Below are 21,610 nucleotides of genomic sequence, written 5' to 3'. Positions count from 1 at the left end.
TTCTCCCTCTGACCTAATGTGAAACCTGCCCCCTATCCATTCAACTCCTCACAACAATGCCTAGGCTCCCCAGGCCACACTAAACAAAGCTTTGGGTTGAAGATTTTCAAACCCTGAACAGAATATCAGTTAGGCATAGATGTTGAAATTTGCTTTATCAGCCAAAGTTCAATTTAATTGGCTTGTAGTTTCTATATTGTATCATTCCTGATGCAACGTTTTAATTCTTACCTTGTTGCTTACTGATGCCTCGTTCCAATTTTAATATTTCTAGCTCCTGGTGTTGCCTCAGTATATAGAGAAACAAAAATATTTGAGAAATGAGGAGGATAAAGATGAAGCAACTGTGACAAATCCACTGTGGCTGACACCATGCAGAACTTCTGCCAGGTCTGCCTGCCACGTATTTTTTCCTGAAATATAAAAGAAAATTTTGATTACAATATGTATCGTGCATTATATGCATAATAAGTTTTCTTCAGTAGCTTAGATTGTCACAATGCATGAAGATTGCTAGTGATGTTGAAGTACATTTTTACACTTGGTAATTGTCTTCAGTATGATGGCGCGCACCAGCACCACACAAGTGTTCAGGAATATTGACAATGTAAATATAAGTGGTAGGATATAAGGTGAAGGAACTGTATAATATTTAGTTCATTTCTGACCAGGCTCCCACCTTCTACTTTTCATGAACATATGCTCATTTATACTGTTGCTGTCTCTACATCTAATCCTTACAAAGTCTTAGTCATGCATTAACCTTTTCTTGTTAATCTACATTAGTTTCCAGTTCAATGAAGCATTGATTTAAAAATTGTCGTCCTTGTGTACAAATCTCTCCATGACATCATCCCTTCTTATTGCGTACTCCTCCCATTCTACAGTTTTCCAATACCTTAATAATTTTCCAAACCTGATCTCTTGCACATACCTAATTTGTCCTGCAGAACTTTCGAAAGCTTCAGCTCTAAGATCTGGATTTCCTTTCTTAAACTTATATGATCTTCCACATTTCTGACTTTGTTCAAGACACCCATTAACTTATATCATTTTGATTAAGCTATTAATAACACTTCTTTATGATATATCTCCTTCATTGACTCAATATTATTTTCTGTTTGACAATACTCTTAGGATGGCATTTAACTACATTGAAAACCTGGTATAAATGCAAGTTGTTATAATAAGATAATTGGAATTCCATGATCTGCCTGGTTCACAGTGTCTATTGTTCCTTTTCAAATAATAGATTTTTATTATGCTATTTCAATTTCCAAAACCAAGATATGGGTTTTGAAGAACAAATAATTAACTAACTTTTAATCATTACACCAAATGTACATTTACAATTCCTTTGTGGATGAAACTTTGAGATAATTAAGACATTTTTATTAGTATTAATTACAGCACAGAAACAAGCTATTGCCTCATTACATCTGCAACAATACTTTTCTTTAAAATTAAGTGCCAAGTTTGATTTGATTTTCCTGCTCACTTCTCATAGCATTTAATATTCTTCTTTATGAAGCAATTATCGCATCCTCTTAGAAAGCATTTATGGAAACGGCTTCAACAAGTCTATTTTAGAGAATCCAAATTCTTAACCATTCTCTGCAAACATAATTGCTGAGAAGTCAGCATTGTGGAAACTGTCAATATTTTCTGATAAGAATCAGGACAGTCTAGAATTACCTCTCACAGTCCAGTTCTTAGCTGAATTCGCTCGCTCTGCAGTGAAACACTGTCTCTGTAATCATAATTTTACTGTTTGTTTATGCCTGCGATTAAGAGTTCTGGAATTCTCTTGAAATACATCACGAACTTTATGCAGTTAAACTTTGAATTTTCTATTTAAGGTAGTTTTTTTTGTTTCTTCACCAATTACAAGTCAGGGCTATTCAAAATTTACCAGCTTTTTTAAAAACAACTAACAATGGCATATCAGTAGCTTTATGTGAGTGTTATGAATGTTTTTATATCCCTCTCTTTAATTCTCATATGTTGTTTGTAGCAGAAGTACAGAATTCAGCGAAAGTCTGCACTTGTTTATACAAAACAAAGGTTGGAATCAGAAAATACCTTTTGACCCTTTGTGGTTAAAATGACTCATTTTCTGTTCAATCATGATTAAAGTACACTGCAATTGTGATACATTGCAATAACCTGCATGAATTCTCAAAATCTCCAAATGTAACTTTAACCAGAGATTGGCAGTTCACCCAAAGATATGGCAAAAAAATGCCTGAAAACATAAATGGCTGATCTGATACAAAGCAGGGGTTTGGAATATCATACATTAACATTTTCATTCTGCACTCCATTAGTTCTGAAATAAAGAAAACAACTTCAGAATGAGAAGAAAACATGTACACAGCATGTGAAGAGGGTGATGGTTGGTAGTATTATGGTTAGCATGATCCAACAGAAACTGTTAACTGATTAAATTTAAACAAGGTCATTCAACTCTGATGAAGACACTGCCATGTAACAGCAGCTTCTCATGCTTCATGCATTGTTCTCTCCTTTCTAAAAGTGGTTTTCTTGTGTTTCAGTCAAAACTTTCAGTCAAGGCAAAACTTTCCATTTCATGACACTTTGTTGCAGTATGTAATTTCTGTATTACCAAGCAATTATTTATATTAACATTGCAGAATTTGGATTGATTTAATTTGATGTGATAGCTGATTTTGCTATAGAATAAAAAGCAGATGCATTCCTCCACTCTTCAAATCTCCTTGGCAAAAAAGGAATTACTGAAACAGAGGTGAATCAAAATAAGCAGCAGTTGTATTTGCTGATAGACCCTCCAGAAATCATCTAACTAATTTAGATTAGATTAGATTACTTACAGTGTGGAAACAGGCCCTTCAGCCCCACAAGTCCGAAGAGTAACCCACCCAGACCCATCCACTACATTTACCCCTTCACCTAACACTACGGGCAATTTAGCATGGCCAATTCACCTAACCAGCACATTTTTTGGACTGTGGGAGGAAACCAGAGCACCCGTGGGAAACCCACGCAGACACGGGGAGAATGTGCAAACTCCACACAGCAGTTGCCTGAGGCAGGAATCTGGTGCAGTGAGGCAGCAGTGCTAACCACTGTGCCACCGTGCGGAGTCAACCAAGAAATTGTCTGCGACTATTTTGTGATGGCCAATGCTACACACGTTTAGAAGAAATACATGCTCTGCAGTTGTAAATAGTGTCTATAACAATCTGTGTAGTTTATTAGTGGTAAGATGTGTACAGTTATCTGCTTGCCCAGTTCAACACTGTCCAAAATGTACTGCAATCTGCAATTTCCAAAACCAGTGGGAAATGTTTGGGAGCTGTTTGTGTGCAAAATCTTTGATTCAAAGCATTCATTTTTTTGAAACAATTTACAAATGAGAAGAGAAACCAAACTTCAGGCTTTTGGGAAAATATATCGTAACTTGAAATTTCTGGCTGTGACTTCAGGCTTAAGGAAAATCAACAGAGACCTTAGGTCACAAGAGAAACTGAGGCTAGTTGGGGGAAGTCATGAAGCTGATGGTTTTTTTCAGGTAGAAGACAACATTGCAGGCTGGCTGTGAAGAGTGAGATCGTTGAAAAGACTGAAACTCGAATACTGTGGGAAAGAAGCTAAGTAGTTTCTACAGAAGTGGGCCAGTTTACAAATGTTCACATCCTTGTAGCTCAGGTGAAAAGAAACAGTTTTTGGAGAAAATCATGATTAAATTTTATGTGAAGGAAAGGAGTCAAAACTCTATTTGAGGAAGCCAAAGTTGTAAATATTTTGACACTGCACATAGGATTCTGCAAGTAAATCTGTGGGATTAGCCATGGGAAACGCAGGGTTACAAGGAGGGGGTGGGATGCTCTTCAGAGGGTCAGTATGGACTCATGGGCCACATAGTCTGCTTCCACACTTTAGAGATTCTCTGATCTATCTTTGTTGTATCAGCTATTTAAAATGTATTTTATACTTTCTGTTCAATTTGCCTAATAATTCCACACAATATTCCATCAATATCCTGTTCAGCCACAACATGACCTCCCAACTCCTGTACTCAATACTCTGACCAACAAAGGAAAGCATACCAAATGCCATCTTCACTATCCTATCTACCTATGACTCCACTTTCAAGGAGCTATGAACCTGCATTCCAAGGTCTCTTTGTTCAGCAACACTCCCTAGAACCTTACCGTAAGTCCTGCTAAGAATTGCTTTCCCAAAATACAGCACCTTGCATTTATCTGAATTAAACTCCATTGATCATTTCTCAGCCCATTGGCCCATCTGGTCAAGATCCTTTTGTAGTCTTAGGTAAACTTTTTCACTGTCCACTACACCTCCAATTTTGGTGTCATTTGCAAACTTACTAACTGTACCTCTTATGCTCGCATCAAAATCATTTATGTAAATGACAAAAAGTAGAGAATCTAGCACCGATCCTTGTGGCACTCCACTGGTCACAGGCCTCCAGTCTGAAAAACAACCCTCCACCACCACCCTCTGTCTTCTACCTTTGAGCCAGTTCTGTATCCAAACGGCTGGTTCTCCCTTTATTCCGTGAGATCTAACCTTGCTAACCAGTCTCCCATGGGGAACCTTGTCAAATGCCTTCCTGAAGTCCATATAGATCACATCTACTGCTCTGCCCTCATCAATCCTCTTTGTTACTTCTTCAAAAAACTCAATCAAATTTGTGAGACATGATTTCCCACGTACAACGCCATGTTGACTATCCCTAATCAGTTCTTGCCTTTCCAAATTGGCCATGCTAAATTGCCCGTAGAGTTAGGTGCATTATTCAGGGGTAAATATAGGGGAATGGGTCTGGGTGGGTTGCACTTCGGAGGGTCGGTGTGGACTTGTTGTTCCACACTGTAGGGAATCTAATCAAATACATGTACATCCTGTCCCTCAGGATTCCCTCCAGCAACTTGCCCACCACCGACGTTAAGCTCACTGGTTTATAGTTCCCTTGCTTGTCCTTACCACCCTTCTTAAACAGTGGCACCACATTAGCCAACCTCCAGTCTTCCGGCACCTCACCTGTGACTATCGATGATTCAAATATCTCAGCAAGAGGCCCAGCAATCACTTCTCTAGCTTCCCACAGAATTCTAGGGTACACCTGATCAGGTCCTGGAGATTTATTCACCTTTATGCGTTTCAAGACATCCAGCACTTCCTCCTCTGTAATATGGACATTTTACAAGGTGTCACCATCTAGTTTGCTACTTTCTACATCTTCCATATCCTTCTCCACAGTAAATGCTATGCAAAATACTTGTTTAGTGTCTCCCCCATTTTCTGCGGCTCCACACAAAGGCCACCTTGCTGATCTCTGAGGGGCCCTATTCTCTCCCTAGTTATATTAAGTAATGGTTCTGAAAGAGTTAACGGGAGAGTTTGCATTCAGGGCTACCTGAGTGGCAAGTGACAGAAAGTAGGCACAAAGGATAGGTACTCAAATTGATATGATCAGTGGTGTGACACAGGGATCTGGGTTAAGGCCTCAAATATTCACATTAATATTTATTAATGGCATAGAAAGTCACATGTCCAAATTTGCTTACGACACACACTTAGGTGGCACTGCAGACAGTGTAGATGACAGCTGAAAATTACAAACAGATATTGATAGACCTAAGTGATTGGGTAAAACTGTGATAGCTGGCGTTCAATGCTGAAAAATGTGTTGCTGGAAAAGCACAGCAGGTCAGGCAGCATCCAAGGAGCAGGAGAATCGATGTTTCGGGCATAAGCCCTTCTTGACCTGCAATCTTCGTCCCGGCTTCTCCGCCCCCACCCCCTCTCCGGCCTATCACCCTCACCTTAACCTCTTTCCACCTATTGCATTCCCTATGCCACCACCCCCCCCCACCCCCCAAGTCCTTCTTCCCTACCTTTTATCTTAGCCTGCTTGGATGCTGCCTGACCTTCTGTACTTTTCCAGCAACACATTTTTCAGCTCTGATCTCCAGCATCTGCAATCCTCACTTTCTCCTAGCTGGTGTTCAATGTAAGCAAGCACGAGTTGTCCATTTTGAACCAAGAAAGGATGTATCAGGGTATTTTCTAATGGAATAATTCTAATGGAATGCTGGCCTTTGTATCTCGAGGACTGGAGAACAAGGGTGCAGAGATTATGCTGCAGTTATACAAAACCTTGGTTAGACCCCACTTGGAGTACTATGAGCAAATCTAGGCACCACACCTTAGGAAGGATATATTGGCCTTGGAAGGACTGCAGCTTAGATTTACAAGAATGATTTCTGGACTCAGGGGTTAAGTTAGGAAGAGACATAACACAAATTAGGTGTTTTCTCTACAAATTAGAAGGTTAAGAGGTGATATAATTGAAGTCTTCAAGATATTAACAGGAAAAGACAGAGTAGATAAAGATAATTTATTTCCACTGTTTGAGGATTCTAGAACTAGGGGGCATAATCTGATAATTTGGGCCAGACCATTCAGGAGAGATGTTAGGAAGCACTTCTATACACAAAGGTTGGTAGATATTTGGAACTCTCTTCCATAAATGGAAGTGAATGATGGATCAGTTTCTAAATTTAAAGCTAAGATGGCTACATTTAAGCAAAGTTATTAGGGATATGGGCTAAATGCAGTGAAGTGGAGTTAGGCCATAGGTCGCCATGATCTCTTTGAGTGGTAGAACAGGCTGGATGGGCCTACTCCTGTTCCAATGTTTCTACATACCCAATCTGATTATGGCAGTCTGGTTTGGGTGAAAAAAAGGATCATAGGATCTCATGGAGTGCAGACCTAAACGCACAGGTCTCATCACAGTCTTTATAATAATGCTTATGTTGATAATATAACTTACACTGAACTACAATGTTAAGACAAGCATCCCTTCCTGTTAAAACTCATTAGTGGCTGTTCCTCTGTCACTGTAAATCAAATTGGCCTTTAGATGTAGCTAAAGGAAGAAAGATAAGGGCAACATCCCCCTAACACAAATCAACAAAGTTGTCAATTAAGAAGGGAAATGAGGTTGTCCATCAGCAGATGCTGGAAACCAGATTCTGAATTAGAGTGGTGCTGGAAAAGCACAGCAGTTCAGGCAGCATCCGAGGAGCAGGAAAATCGACGTTTCGGGCAAAAGCCCTTCATCAGGAGGGAGTGTGAGGTCTTTAACAGGGAGGAAGAGTGAGTGGCAATGGGGACGAGGAGTAAGATCGCTCATAGAGGAGGGAGTGATATTATCAGAGGTCATTAACCAGGAGTGGGGTTGGATTCCATTGGGAGGGTTTAGTGGGAATGAGGTCAGCTTTTGTGCAGTGTGTGATTGAAGTCAGTAATATGGCTGGCTGGGGGAGCCAGACTAGAGATTGCAGCTGGGTGAGAGTGAAGACTTCTTTGAGGGGCCTGGGAGGGGGTGAAGTAGTCCTTCTCCTCCTGACCCATAAGAAGTTGGAAAAAAGCCACTGGGGTACTGGCAATTCCTGCCTCTGGTTTTGGATTCCTGGGAAGGCTGTGCAAGTGCTGGTGATGTCATAGTAAAATCCCCAGAGGCCTTGTTAATGCTGTGGTATGTGGGTTCAAATTTCACCATGGCAGCCTGTGGAATTTATATTCAATTAATAAATTTAGTCTCAGTGATAGTATTATAAAATTAACATCAATTGTCATTAAAAACTGATCTGGTACAATGATGTCCCTTTGCCTCCAGGTCCCTTTGCTTGCCAGTTAACTGCCTTCTAAAATGTTGTCATAAATCACTCTATTCAAGGGAAATTTGGGATGGGTAACAAAATTTGGTGCTGCCAGCAATATTACATTGCATAAAAGGATTAAATAAAATAACTAGTTCATTTCAAGTCAGGAACCCTACTGCATGTTCAGAGCTCAATCTAGAAATATTATTAAGCATTCTGCCTTTCTACAAAAGGAGACGCAAACTTGCAAAAATTGGTTTTATAGCAGGGGGCTTGGTGGGCTGAGGGTCACAATCCATGCATTTCAGTTTGCTTGCAAACACTCTCAAACCCTCTGCTGCTGCTTGTCAGGGAAAGCCAGCTTAATATACAGCCAGAGTCAAAGAGTCACAGAGATGTACAGTACAGAAACAGCCATTCAGGTCAACTCATCCCTGCCAACCAGATATCCCAACCCAATCTAGTCCCACCTGCCAATACCTGGCCCATATCCCTCCAAACACTTCCTATTCATATACCCATCCAAATGCCTCTTAAATGTTGCAATTGTACCAACCTCCACCACTTCCTCTGGCAGCTCATTCCATACATGTACCACCCTCTGCATGAAAAAGTTGCCTCTTAGGTCTCTTTTATATCTTTCCTCTCCCACCCTAAACCTATGCCCTCTAGTTCCGGACTCCCCTACCTTAGAGAAAAGATTTTGTCTATTTACCCTATCCATGCCCCTCATGATTTTTATAAACCTCTATGAGGTCACCCCTCAGCCTCCGATGCTCCAGGGAAAACAGCCCGAGATTCAACCTCTCCCAATAGCTCAAATCCTCCAGCGCTGGCAACATCCTTGTAAATCTTCTCTGAACCTTTCAAGTTTCACAACATCTTTCTAATAGGAAGAAGACCAGAATTGCACACAATATTCCATCAATATCCTGTACAGCCACAACATGACCTCCCAACTCTCCTGTACTCAATACTCTGACCAATAAAGGAAAGCATAAGAAATTCCTTCTTCATTATCCTGTCTACCTGCAACTCCACCTTCAAGGATTTCATCACTAGCTGTGTTGATAGCACTCTCAATTCTAAATCAGAGGGATTTGGCATCACATCCCACCCTAGGGTTTGAACACATGAAAAGAAATAAAGGGAAAGAAGGAGATAGTTGCCTCAGTCGATTGGACAGATGGCTTGTGATGCAGGCTGCAGGCCACAGCACAGGTTCAACTTCTGTACTAGGTAAGGTTCCCACCTTCACCCCTGACCTGATACATGGCGACCCTCACCATCTGGTGTCTCTCTCTCTAAGGAGAGAGTGGGACTATGACAACTTTACCTAACATTGGTACTTAGAGAGTTTGAATTGGCGTCCCCATCTACCCTTTCAGGTAACTGTAAAGGAAGATCTGGTCCTAGGCCAATGGTCATCTTTCAACCTGCAACATTGATTCAGTCAATGCATCCACACAAACAAATTAGTCGGTCACTGTTACGTCTATGGGAGTTTCCTGTGATTGGATTGGTTGATTATTTTCAAAAGTGGCTCGATTTGGAGAAGCCCTGCATTTATTACACGGCCTTTTGAGACGCCCAGTGGTGGCAAGAAGCATTGCTGAACTGTGTGCGGGATTCGCCTGAGCGCCAGCATTTGGGGGGTTCATTTCCCGAGTGGGCTGCACCATCAGTCCTGTCCTTTTCCGTGGAATGAGCTGCTCAGTTTGCAGCCGTTGCTTTGGCTTGGCTTGGCTGGGCTGGGAGGGGAGAATCCAGTTTGACCTGCCACAGTGAATTCCTTTCAACAGGTAAAACTCAGCCAATACAATGAGACCACCGGAAGATTGCACTGTGACCCGACCTATTCGTTCAGCTTTGTTTATTTGGGGAATTAACCAAGAGCTGACAAGGTAAGGTAAAGCATTTTAATCCCCCCTCGACACACACACAAAGTAATTGATACAATCGGTGGTTTCTCTCCAGTTCTGGGTAGCCCACCCTTACCCGTCTTTCACTGAGCGGGTGTCCATCCAGGACATCTTCATCTTGTTGAACTCCTCGGTCTCACACTCCGAGTCATCATCCAGGAGGACGTACTTCTCCTTTTTCTTTGGTTCAGGCATTTGAGGGGGTTTCCGGGGGAGGTGGGAATCGGGCAGTCCCTCTGGCTCTGGCAACTCAACCTTCCAGCGGCCAGCCCCTCGCACAGCCGTGTAGGTTCTGCTGCCAGCTGCTCGGGACGAGCAGGAGATGGGTGGGAGTGGTGGTGATGTGGGGGAAGAGTCGGGGAAGGGAAAAATAGTTAGCTCCCAAAAGTTTCAGCATCAATTACCTGCAGACTCCACCTCGGCTCTTTACACAGCCTCAGTCAGTGACTCACTGTTTGTTGGCCACAGCTCAGCACTTTGCTGACCTAGTTTAATGTTATGGGGCTGTTAATCACTGTATTTCCACAGGGGTATGTCGGTGGGTGGGGGCGACCAAAGTCAGATTTTTGCTTGAAGTGAGTTTCTCCTGTTCCAGAGAGGAAGGTTTTTTTTTGTTTTTTGACTTTTCACCTGCAGACTTTCAGTTTTTTTTAAATCTCTAACAAGAATAAGATCAAAACCATGTATCTGTGAGCTAATTTAAAAGAGCTAAATTTGACAAAAGAACTAAATTTGGTTTTAACCCTACATGGCCTGGACAAGTCAGACACTTAATGGGAGTTAGGAACAAAATCGGATTACTGGATGAAGCTCTGCAAGTCTGGCAGTATCTGTGCTGAGAGCACGCCGAGTCAGTGTTTGGAGTCCAGTCACTTCATGTGGAAGTTACTCTTCTGACACCAATCTGATTTTTCATTTGCTTTCTCGTCGCAGATCAGTTAAGTTTCTCCTGCAATTTAGTTCTTTATTGTGATCTCCAGCATCCACCATATTCTTTATTTCATTTTACCCATGGAGTTTAAACACGTGGACCCCTGATGTGGTCATAACTAGGGCTTGAACAGTGAAACAATCACTTTCCAGTCAAGCTAGGAGCATGAATATTCCTTTGTTTCTGAAATCATTTCTTTTTATTCACTTTTGTAATGTGCCACTGTTCCAAAGCACTGGTTCATTTCAAGTCAGGAACCCTCCTGCATGTTCAGAGCCCAATTTAAAAATATTAATTAAGCGTTCTATCTTTCCACAAAATGAGACTCAAAATTCCAAAACTTGTTTTTACAGCAGAGGGCATGGTAGGTTGAGGGTCACAGTTTTAAAACAAGTTACCGTGCTTTGAGAAGGTGTTGTTGAGCTATCTTTTTGAACCATTGCAGCCACTGTGCTGTATCTCTGTAATCTCAGATTTTGACCTAACAACAGTGAAGGAATGGTGATACCTTTTCCAAGTCAGGATGGTGAGTGTCTTGGAAGGAAACCTGCAGATGGCGGGGCTCCCATGTAACTGTTGCCCTTGTTGTTCCAGATGAAGCTGACCATGAGGTTGGAATTTCTTCCTAAATGCTCCCTGCCATTTCACCACAAGCTGACAATGAGCTATTGTTTAACAAATCTTTGCAGTTGAGAGGTGAACCAGTGATACTCACACTGAGGCTGACAGTACCCTGGACCTACCAAGTGACAACAGGAGATCTACCTGGTAATAAAGTCAGCAGAATTGTGGGGAAGATTTGCTTTACGTCTGAAAAGGCCATATCTTTGACATCCAAAGCTAGCTTGATGTACTTAGCCACAAAGAGGAAATTGAATCCCAATCTGTTACAATGTTCTTCCAAGCTGGCCAGCTACCTAATCTCTTTACAGACCCATCTACATATTGGAGCAGAGCAGCTACCCTGTTTTTAGCAGCTTGTGCAACATAAATGGTTGAGAGTTGAATTTCTCCCTTGAGGCATCACCACCTGACCCTCTGCGATTCAGGCATTATGAACAATGATGTGAATGAATATATACCAGAAAAAAAAACACTGTTTCCACTTGAGCTTATGTGCTCTCCTCAAAGCAATGTAAACAGCATTGACTCAAATCTGAAGGTGAGCATTGGCTCCTAAAGGATTTATGAGATATAGGACCAGTTAGTACATGTTTGAACAACTGGATGTACAACACCCTTGTCTGAATCTATTATTCCATTCACTGCAAATGTTTTGTTTTGACCAGGTTGCAAAGAATTAAGTAGACAAACTGATTTGTGGAATTAAATGAAAGCTTGCCTAAATACTCATGAATCTGAACCAGTCAAAATATGTTTAAGGGAGCACCACAACTCAGCAACTATTGTGGGTTAGCAGCAAGGTTGATTTTCCAACATCACAGCTTTTTGTTGCTCGTTAGTGGGATTTGGGCGTCACCAGCTAGTCTAGCAATTAATTGCCCATCCCTAATTTTCAAATAACAATGACATTTTCCTTTCTTCCTGCTGTTGGAAACTGAATAAAGATTCATGCACCTTGTCTCTTTCACTGTCTCACACCTGCACACACACAACATGGGTACTGGGGGAAAAAAAACGAGTGCAAAGCGAATAGCAATGATTTACATTCAAGGTTTTTTCATCATCTTGGGAACATACTAGAAAAATGCTTCACATGCCTATTATAAAATCCAATGAGATCCTTTTGTTTAAAAAAAAACTACATTTCCATAGATGTAGTGTCATGGTTAGATCAGGTAAGGATGGCAGATCTCTCTCCCTAAAAGGCATTAGTAAATCAAATGAATTTTTACAGTAAAAAAAAATCAATCTTGGTCACATGATCATCATTAAGCTAGCATTTTTCCATATTTTTATTTAATTCAAATTTCGTCATCTGATATGTGGGATTCAAATCCATGCCCATAAATTATTAGCCTGAGGTTCTGGTTTACTAATCCAGTGGCATTAACACAACATCAACCCATACCACTGCTAGATCGTATTTCATTTTCCTGCTCCTCACCTGCATTTTAAAAAATTCTTTACAGTAACAGCAACTTGCATGAGTGCATAACTTAGTACAGTTAAATGTCTCAACGAATCTCTTGAGCATGTTATCGAGCAAAATTTGGCATTGAGCCACTTAATGAGATATTAGGGATTTAGTGAGTTTTGAGAAAATTTGTAGCTCAGGTTAAGGTTCTGAATGTAAGTTAGCCCGCTGAGCTGGAAGGTTCGTTTTCAGACATTTCATTACCATAACCAGGTAACATCATCAGTGAGCTTCCTGTGAAACTCTGGTGGTATGGCCTGCTTTTTATTTATGTGTTTAGGTTTCCTTTTGTTGGTGATGTCATTTCTTGTGATTATGTCATTTCCTGTTCTCGGGGTAATAAATGGGATCTGGCTCAATATATTGTTGATAGAGAAGCATGGTTGGAGTGCCATGCTTCTAAGAATTCTCACAAGTGTCTCGTTTGGCTTATCCTAGGATGGATGTATTGTTCCAGTCAAAGTGGTGTCCTTCCTCATCTGTATGTAAAGATACTAGTGAGAGTGGGTCATGTTTTTTTGTGGCTAATTGATCTTCATGTATCCTGGTGTTTGGTTTTCTGCCTGTTTGTCCAATGTTGTGTTTGTATCAGTTCTTGCAAGGTATTTTGTAAATGACATTAGTTATGCTTGTTGCCTGTATAGGGTTTTTCAAGTTCATTAGCTGCTGTTTTAGTGTGTTGGTGGGTGTGTGGGCTGCCATGATGCCAAGAAGTCTGAGTAATCTGGCAGTCATTTATTGTTGCTTTCCTCCTCTTTATGCCAGTAATGGTATTTATGTCAGTAAGGGTATTATTGATGGTCTTGAAGCTTTCCTCTAACTTGTTTCGTTTAGTGATGACAAAGGTGTCATCCACGTAGCGGACCCAAAGTTTGGGTTGGATGGTTGGCAGAGCTTTTTGTTCGAGTCTCTGCATTACTGCCCCTGCTAAGAACCCTGATGATTAGATTAGATTAGATTCCCTACAGTGTGGAAATATGCCCTTCGGCCCAACAAGTCCGCACTGACCCTCCAACGAACAACCCACCCAGATCCATTCCCCTACATTTACCCCTGACTAATGCACTTAACACTATGGGCAATTTGCTATGGCCAAATTACCTGACCTGCACATTTTTGGACTGTGGGAGGAAACCGGAGCACACGGAGGATACCCACACAGATACAGGGAGAATGTGCAAACTCCATACAGACAGTTGCCCGAGATGGGAATTGAATCAGGGTCCCTGGCGCTGTGAGGTAGCAGTGTCAATCACTGAGCCACTGTGTGCCCAACCACTGAGCCACCGTGTCACACCACAGTGATATCGGGGATCCGATGGGTGTTCCATTCGTTTGACTGTAGTTTTTGTTATTGAAGGTGAAGTGGGTGGTAAGGCATAAGTCCAATAGCTTGATGATTGCATCCTTGCTGATGAAGTTAGTGGTATTTGGTGTCTGTGTCTTTGCTTCTTCCAATAGTGTGGTCAATGTTTCCTTGGCCAAGTTGATGTTGATGGATGTGAATAGGGCTGTTATGTCAAAGGAGACCATTATTTCATCCTCTTCTGTCTTGGTGTCTTTGGTATTCAGGAATTCTTGGCTGGAGTGGTGTGAGCCTTCTACTAAGTGTTTTAGTGTTTGGTGTAGCTCCTTGAACAATCTGTAAGTTGGTGTTCCAGGTAGCGAGACTATGGGTCTGAGGGGGCTCCTGGTTTCTAAATTTTGGGTAATCCACAGAGGCGTGGTGTGTTGGATCTGTCTTTTTTCATTTTTTGGAAGTTGGTCTTATTTATTTCTCCAGATTCACGGAGATTTTTTGAGTAGGTCTGTGATTCGGTTCTGTAGTTGTGGGGTCGGGTCTATTGCCACTTGTTGGTAAATGTTGGTATCTGCAAGTAGTGTGTTTGCTTTCTCAATGTAGCCTCTTTGATTTAAAATGACTGTCAAGCGTGCTTTGTCTGCAGGTAGGATAACAATATTTTAAAATTTTGTTTTAGTCCTTCTATGTATTCCTTTCTTGTGTATTGAGTATGTTTCCTTTCTTTTTCCTGCTTAATGTTGTGACTGTATGTCTGATGATTTGCTGGGTTTCTTCTGTGACTTTGTCGTCTTTCAGTGTTGTTTTTTTATGGTTGCTAAGAAATCCTTCTTGTCCACATCCTGGAATTTGCAATTTAATCCTCTTGCTAAGACAGCGTCATGGTAGCCCACAAACCCACCAATGCATTAAAACAGCAGCTAATGAACTTGAAAGACCATGTACAGACAACAAGCAAAACTAATGTAATTTACAAAATACCTTGCAAGAACTGTAACAAACACTATATTGGATAAACAGGAAGAAAACTAACCACCAGAATACATGAACATCAACTAGCCACAAAACGACACTCTCACTAGTAACTTTATATACAGATGAGAAGGACACCACTTCGACTGGGATAATACATCCATCCTAGGACAAGCCAAACAGGGACATGCACGAGAGTCCCTAGAAGCATGGCACTCCAACCGGAACTCTATCAACAAACACATTGACTTTGACCCCATTACGATTCCCTGAGGAAAAGAACAAGAAATTACATCAACACAGGAAATGACATCACCAACAAAAGGAAACCTAAATACATTTTAAAAAATCAGGCCATACCACCAGTGCTTCACTAGAGGCTGACTGATGATGTTACCTGGTATGGTGACGAAACATCTGAAAATGAGCCTTCCAGCTCAGCGAGCTAACTTACATCCAGATATTCGGGAATATGCCAAAGTTTGGTGAAAGAGGTGAGCTTTAAGGAGTGGCTCAAGGAGGAAAAAGATGCAGAATATGTCACTTGGTAGGTCCAGGGTACTGTCAGCCTCAGTTTAAATATCACTGGTTTCTCTCTCAACTCCAAAGATGCAGATGCATAATAAAACAAACTACTACAGATGTTGGAGACCTGAAACAAAAACAGAAATTGCTGGTGAAACTCAACAGGTCTGGCTACATCTACGGAAAAAAAGAGTTAACCTTTTGAATCCAGTGACTCCTTATCAGGACTGAGTCAGTGAACTCAGAATATTAATTCTGGTTTCTTCCCAAGAGATGCAGAGAATTTCGAGAGAGAGCGGATGGCCATTGCAGCTGAAGAAGTGGTCATCAATGAGATATAAATTAAAAATAGTGATGTTCATGACAGAAAAGGAGGTACATAGATATCACAAGGACTTGTAGTCCTGCAGAAGATTACCCAGATAGGGTTACATATCAGTGTATATCTCACTTCATTTGAAATATTTTGCCCAATTGAATTTCAAAGGAATAAGTATGATAATAGTGAAGTGTAGTTGTTTTGCTAGTAAGTCTTGTTGACGGCGAATACTGTACAAACAATCCCCACAATCACTTCTGGCAAGGCATTCCATCTATTAATTTGCAGGAAAATGTTCTTTCTTTTCATGCTTCTAGCAGAAATCCTAATTTTACAATGTGTTACTGATTCATGAGCCAGAGAAAATAATCAGTTACTATTTACCTCCTCAAACCTTAGTACCTCTTTGAACATTTTATTAGATCTCACATTCTTCCTTGTTTCAGTGAATACAGTAATAATTTACCTCGTTCCTTGTTCAAGCTACATCTCACTAGAACTGATATTCTCCTATTGAATTTTGACAGCACTTAACAATGGGCCTTTTCTATAATGCTGCACTCTGGAGCAACTCAAACCCATTATTATTTGTACAATTGAAGCTTTTACTGCACAATAGAAGTAATCAACATTTGACAGTACAATTACACAGGTATAAGATTCACTTCACCTTTTACAAAACAAGGAAAATAATTTTTAGAGCAGCCCACTATCAATGGAGACTGTATCGAGATGACAGATTGCTTACGTGTGATCACAGTGCAGCTATCTACTCCCTGGTACTGACGGCTAGCATTTGGCTGGTATTGTGGCTTAAATTCTAAATTTTCCAGCCTTATTCGAGGTTTTACGTTTCTCAACTGGAATGGCAACTGAAGTTAGTTAATTAAGGAAAGCAGCTTAAACTGTCTCATCTTTAACTTGGGTCAGCTAACTTTTTAGCTCAGAAGCATATAAATACAAGTCATCTCAGTGCAACTTAGCACTGAGTATTGGTGCCCCACAAATTGGAACCCACTTCTACGACAACAGTCATCTCTCTAATTTTATTTGGCCTATACCAATTTAAATGCAGTTCAAGTAATAATTCAGAGATTATTACCTTTGAGGTTCTATTTATTAGTTCAGTGCCCACCTTATGCTGATTGTTTTAGAATAGGTTAGATTATTTTACAGTGTGGAAATAGGCCCTTCGGCCGAACAAGTCCACACCGACCCGCCGAAGCACAACCCACCCATACCCTTACATTTACCCCTTCACCTAACACTATGGGCAATTTTAACATGGCCAATTCACCTAACCTGTGGGAGGAAACCAGAGCACCTGGAGGAAACCCACGCAGACACAGGGAGAATGTGCAAACTCCACACAGTCAGTCGTCTGAGGCAGGAATTGAACCTGGATCTCTAACCACTGTGCCACCGTGCTGCATGTTGAAGCTCTTGTTTGTCCAGTCAAAATCTTTGGTACCTACACAGATGATGATGACTCTATGCTCCACCTTCCACTCTAGGTTGCTGTTCAACCCTGACTAGGTGTCTCAAACCTTAGCACTGGACAGGCAACACAGCTGGATTCTTTGCTGCAGAGAACTGTGTCAATCCCTCTCATTATCTATCTCCTTAATACCATAAATTTCTGTTTTGCTTCCCCCACTTGTATGGCTTTCTTTGCCATGGTCAGCTTATCTACTCTTCAACTGCCACTGTTATTCAAACAAGCTGAAATATCTACATACCCTTTTGGACAATTGCAAATCCTGGGGCTACTTCACTGCTGCCCTCTTATGTCCTCTTACCTGCCTCATTTACAGGCACATTCACCTGTCCATTATCGCTGATCAAATCAGAAGATCCTATTGTTAAGGGGTGTCACTATCTCCTGGTTCAAAGCATCCCCCGATACAGTGTGTTGCAATGTCTCATGAAGTACTGAGTCAAAAGCTCCTGTACTACAGATCTTGATTACATTGGCAGATAGGAATACCCACATGCTAGAACTGTAACTCATTACCAGTGGTCCCATTTCTAATGTATTTGACTTAATTTCTTAATTACCTTATTAAATTATGTATTTTCCTTTCTTTAGTATATATTTTTATTCTTGCCATCAATTCATATACTATTTTAATAGTTACTATCTATTCACTAAACCCTTTCCTTACAGCAGAATAAGAGTCACTCTATACAATTTGAAAAAAATTGGAAAAGTAAAAACAAAGATGCTCCTTCTTGCCCCCAAATTCACTTAGCTGCCCAATAGCCAACCATCTATTCAGTGTGAAAAATGGGAAAAATTGGTCTACACCCAATCAATGATGGGCTGGTGTTTCAGTGAACTGCATTACTAAGCAAGTATAGAGGATTTTAAACTAAATAGTGAGGGAAAGGGATTAAATATATGATAATATGACAAATCAAAGAACTGACTCAAGGATATTCACCTCCCATGTGGTTGATGATGCCCTCCAGCATATCTCCTCCATTTCCCGCACCTCTGCATTTAATCCCACCCCTCCAACCGCAACAAGGACAGAATCTTCCTGGTCCTCACCTTCCACCCCACCAACCTCCAGATACATCACATCATCCTTTACCATTTCCGCTACCTACAAGCACCAGGGATATATTTCCCTCCACAACCCTATCTGCATTCTGGAGAAACCATTCCTTCCACGACTCCCTTGTTATGTCCACGTCCTCCATTCCCGGCACCTTCCCCTGATATCGCAAGAAGTGCAAAACCTGCACCCACACCTCCCCCCTTACGTCCGTCCAAGGCCCCAAAGGGTCCTTCTACATCCGACAGAGATTTACCTGCACATCCACACACGAGATCTACTGTGTCCGTTGCTCTCCTCTACATTGGGGAGACAGGACGCTAACTTGCAGAATGTTTCAGAGAACATTTCAGGGACACACACTAAACAACCCCACCACCCTGTAGCCGAACACTTTAACTCCCCCTCCCCTCCATCAAAGACATGCAGGTCCTGGGCCTCCTCCATCACCAAACCCTAACCAATCAACACATGGAGGAAGAACTCCTCATCCTTCACCTTGGGACCCTCCAACCACAGGGAATCTATGCGGATTTCACCAGTTTCCTTATTTCCCCTCCCCCCACCATATCCCACATCCAAGCTTCCAACTCGGCACCGCCCTCATGGACTGTCCTACCTGCCCATCTTCCTTCCCACCTATCTGCTCCACACTCCTCTCCGACCTATCATCTTTACCCCCACGCTCATCTACCTATCGCATTTCTAGCTACCTTTCCACCAGCCCCAACCCCTTCCATTTATCTCTCAGCCCCCTTGGGCCACAGACCTCATTCCTGATGAAGGGGTTGTGCTCGAAACATCGATTCTCTTGCTCATCAGTGTTTTTTCAGCACCACACTCTTTGACAAGGACATAAGAGAAAGGTATTAATAGGGGAAACATTGAGAGGTAAGAATAGGGAGTGCACATAATGTATTTAAAGCCTTAAACCTTTTTTTGCTTTAATCAACTTTAAAGTGACCCAAATTTCCAAAATTTCTCCTGTCTGCCAACATTTGCATGTTTGTTCAAGGAAGGTTTCATACTTCTTAAAATGCATGTTTATCACTGGAAGAAACAGTGACCCGGTACCCTGACCTAGTGTAGATGTTTTTGTTTAATGATTGAGTGAAAGGCTTTTTGCCAAGTCTAGAGCCATAAGCAAAGTACGTACAATAGAGAGAAGTGATTTCTACAAAAATAGAACCTTGAGTAGATGTACTGCACCCAAGTGCATGTTTGTTCAAACTTGATTCATTAGGTTATTCATCTCATTAAATAATCAGTTCTTGCTCATGCATCACATATAGTCTGGGCACATTTTAGTAGTAGTAACATTTTCTTTCTATGTTTTGTTTAGTTTAATTGTTGTTGCATAGGAACACAGGAACAGAAATAGGGCGTTTTGTTCTTCATATCTTTTTAAGCAGTCGATGAAATCATGACTAATCTGTATCCTGCATCCATTTCTCAGAACCCACAGAGGACTATAAAAAAGATATTTGACTTTCCCATGGCTGCATTGAAGAATTGCACAGTAGACAGGCAGGAGGCTGGAAGAACACAGCAAGCCATGTAGTATAAGGAGGTGGAGAAGTCAACGTTTCAGACTTCTCCACCTCCTGATGCTGGCCGGCTTGCTGTGTTCTTCAATACAGCTCCTGACAGCTTAGCTCCTTTTACCTTTACAAAGTGGAGAGCTTCAAAGGGAGAGATTTACAGTGCCAGCCCCGTGCTCCGATGGAAATGGTTATGGAGGGAGGGCATGGAATAATCTTCAGGTGGGTAGCTGAAATCTTGACTTGTATTATATTTTCACTTGGGTGTTCAGTACCTTTGCCTTATGATGACCATGGCACAATATATTTTATTTGGATCTCCACTATATTTCACCATTTAAAAAGAAATTGGATCCATCTTTTCTTCATCCAAGATTGATGAACTCAAATTTACTTATATTGAAATCTTATCTGTGATCATTGGCCCATAGTGACGGTGTCAAAATATTCAATGTAACTTCATTGGAAAAAAAACATTTAGTATGGATTTTTCTGGTGGCTAAAGAAAGGAGCAAGAAAACACATTTTGTCCAGGATTTTCCATGAGGCTGTTTCCATTTCACCACCTGAAAGCTACTGGAAATGTGAAGAGAAAAGACCAAAATTGGTGTAATCAAGAGGAACTTCCTGACAAATGACTATAGGTTTTAGACGAGTGATTAGTCAGTTCAGTGACTCTAGGTGACCATTCTGAAAGCCTCCATGGCAAGAGTAGGTCAAGAGGGATTCCTGGGGAGCTCTTCTAATCAGCCACTGCAACTTTGACAAAACCTAGTGGCTACACCACTCAGGTAATCAGCCTGGACTATCTGCCAATCTAACAGCAATTAGTGGGAGAAGCTGAGGAAACTAAAGGGAAAGGCTTGGAGAATTCACGCCTGATGTAATAGTTAGAATCGTAGAGTCATAGAGATGTACAGCACAGAAACAGACCCTTTGGTCCAGTCGTTCATGCCAACCGGATATCCCAACCTAATCTAGTCTCATTTGTTAGCACTTGGCCCATATCCCTCCATCCCTTCCTATTCATATACCCATCCAGATGCCATTAAAATGCTACAATTGTACTAGCCTCCACCACTTCCCCTGCCAGCACATTCCATTACAGGCACCACCCTCTGCATGAAAACATTGCCCCTTAGGTCCCTTTTATATCTTTCCCCTCTTACCCTAAACCTATGCCCTCTAGTTCTGGACTCACCCACCCAGGGGAAAGACCTTATCTATTTATCCTATCCATGCACCTCATGATTTTATAAACCTCCAGCCTCAGCCTCCGATGCTCCAGGAAAAACAGCCCAAGCCTATTCAATCCCTCCCTTTGGCTCAAGTCCTCCAACCAAGGCAACATCCTTGTAAGTTTTTTCTGAATCCTTTTAACTTTCACAACATCCTTCCAATAGGAAGGAGACCAGAATTGCACGCAATATTCTAAAAGTGGCTGAGCCATTGTCCTCTACAACTGCAACATGACCTCCAAATAATTGTTCTGAATGAGTTAACTGTTCTCAGCTGGAGTTTGTATGGGCACTCTAATTTCAAATCCAGTAGTGGTGCCACCATGACTAGTTGTTGAAAGCTACACAGATGCTGTTGCATTTCCAAAATGCAGGACTTATATTTCAGCATGGTCCGTTATGTGTCTATTTCATAGGAAGTGGTGTGTCATTTATTGACTGAATGTGTTGACCTGCTGACCATTGTCATTCATATGAATTGCCTGCCCAACATGACACAAATCCAGCTGCTTAGTTGTCAG

General features: G+C 41.4%; 1 protein-coding gene across 1 annotated transcript in view; it reads right to left on the bottom strand.

The window, feature by feature from the left end:
* Positions 1–9,977, bottom strand: part of LOC132820403 (uncharacterized) — a 45,036-nt gene extending 35,059 nt beyond the window's left edge. The window contains exons 1-2 of the mRNA XM_060832500.1: positions 9,681–9,977; positions 232–413 (exon numbers count right to left, since the gene is read on the bottom strand). Of these exons, the coding sequence (XP_060688483.1) occupies positions 232–413; positions 9,681–9,799 (301 nt within the window). The 5' untranslated portion in view covers positions 9,800–9,977. The remainder of the gene's footprint in view (positions 1–231; positions 414–9,680) is intronic.
* Between the last annotated feature and the right edge of the window lie 11,633 nt (positions 9,978–21,610).

This window comes from Hemiscyllium ocellatum, chromosome 1 (genome assembly GCF_020745735.1).
Source record: "Hemiscyllium ocellatum isolate sHemOce1 chromosome 1, sHemOce1.pat.X.cur, whole genome shotgun sequence".
In the NCBI taxonomy this organism is placed as follows: Eukaryota; Metazoa; Chordata; class Chondrichthyes; order Orectolobiformes; family Hemiscylliidae; genus Hemiscyllium; species Hemiscyllium ocellatum.
Note: the sequence above shows the minus strand (reverse complement) of the source record. Positions and strands in the feature narration are given on the sequence as shown.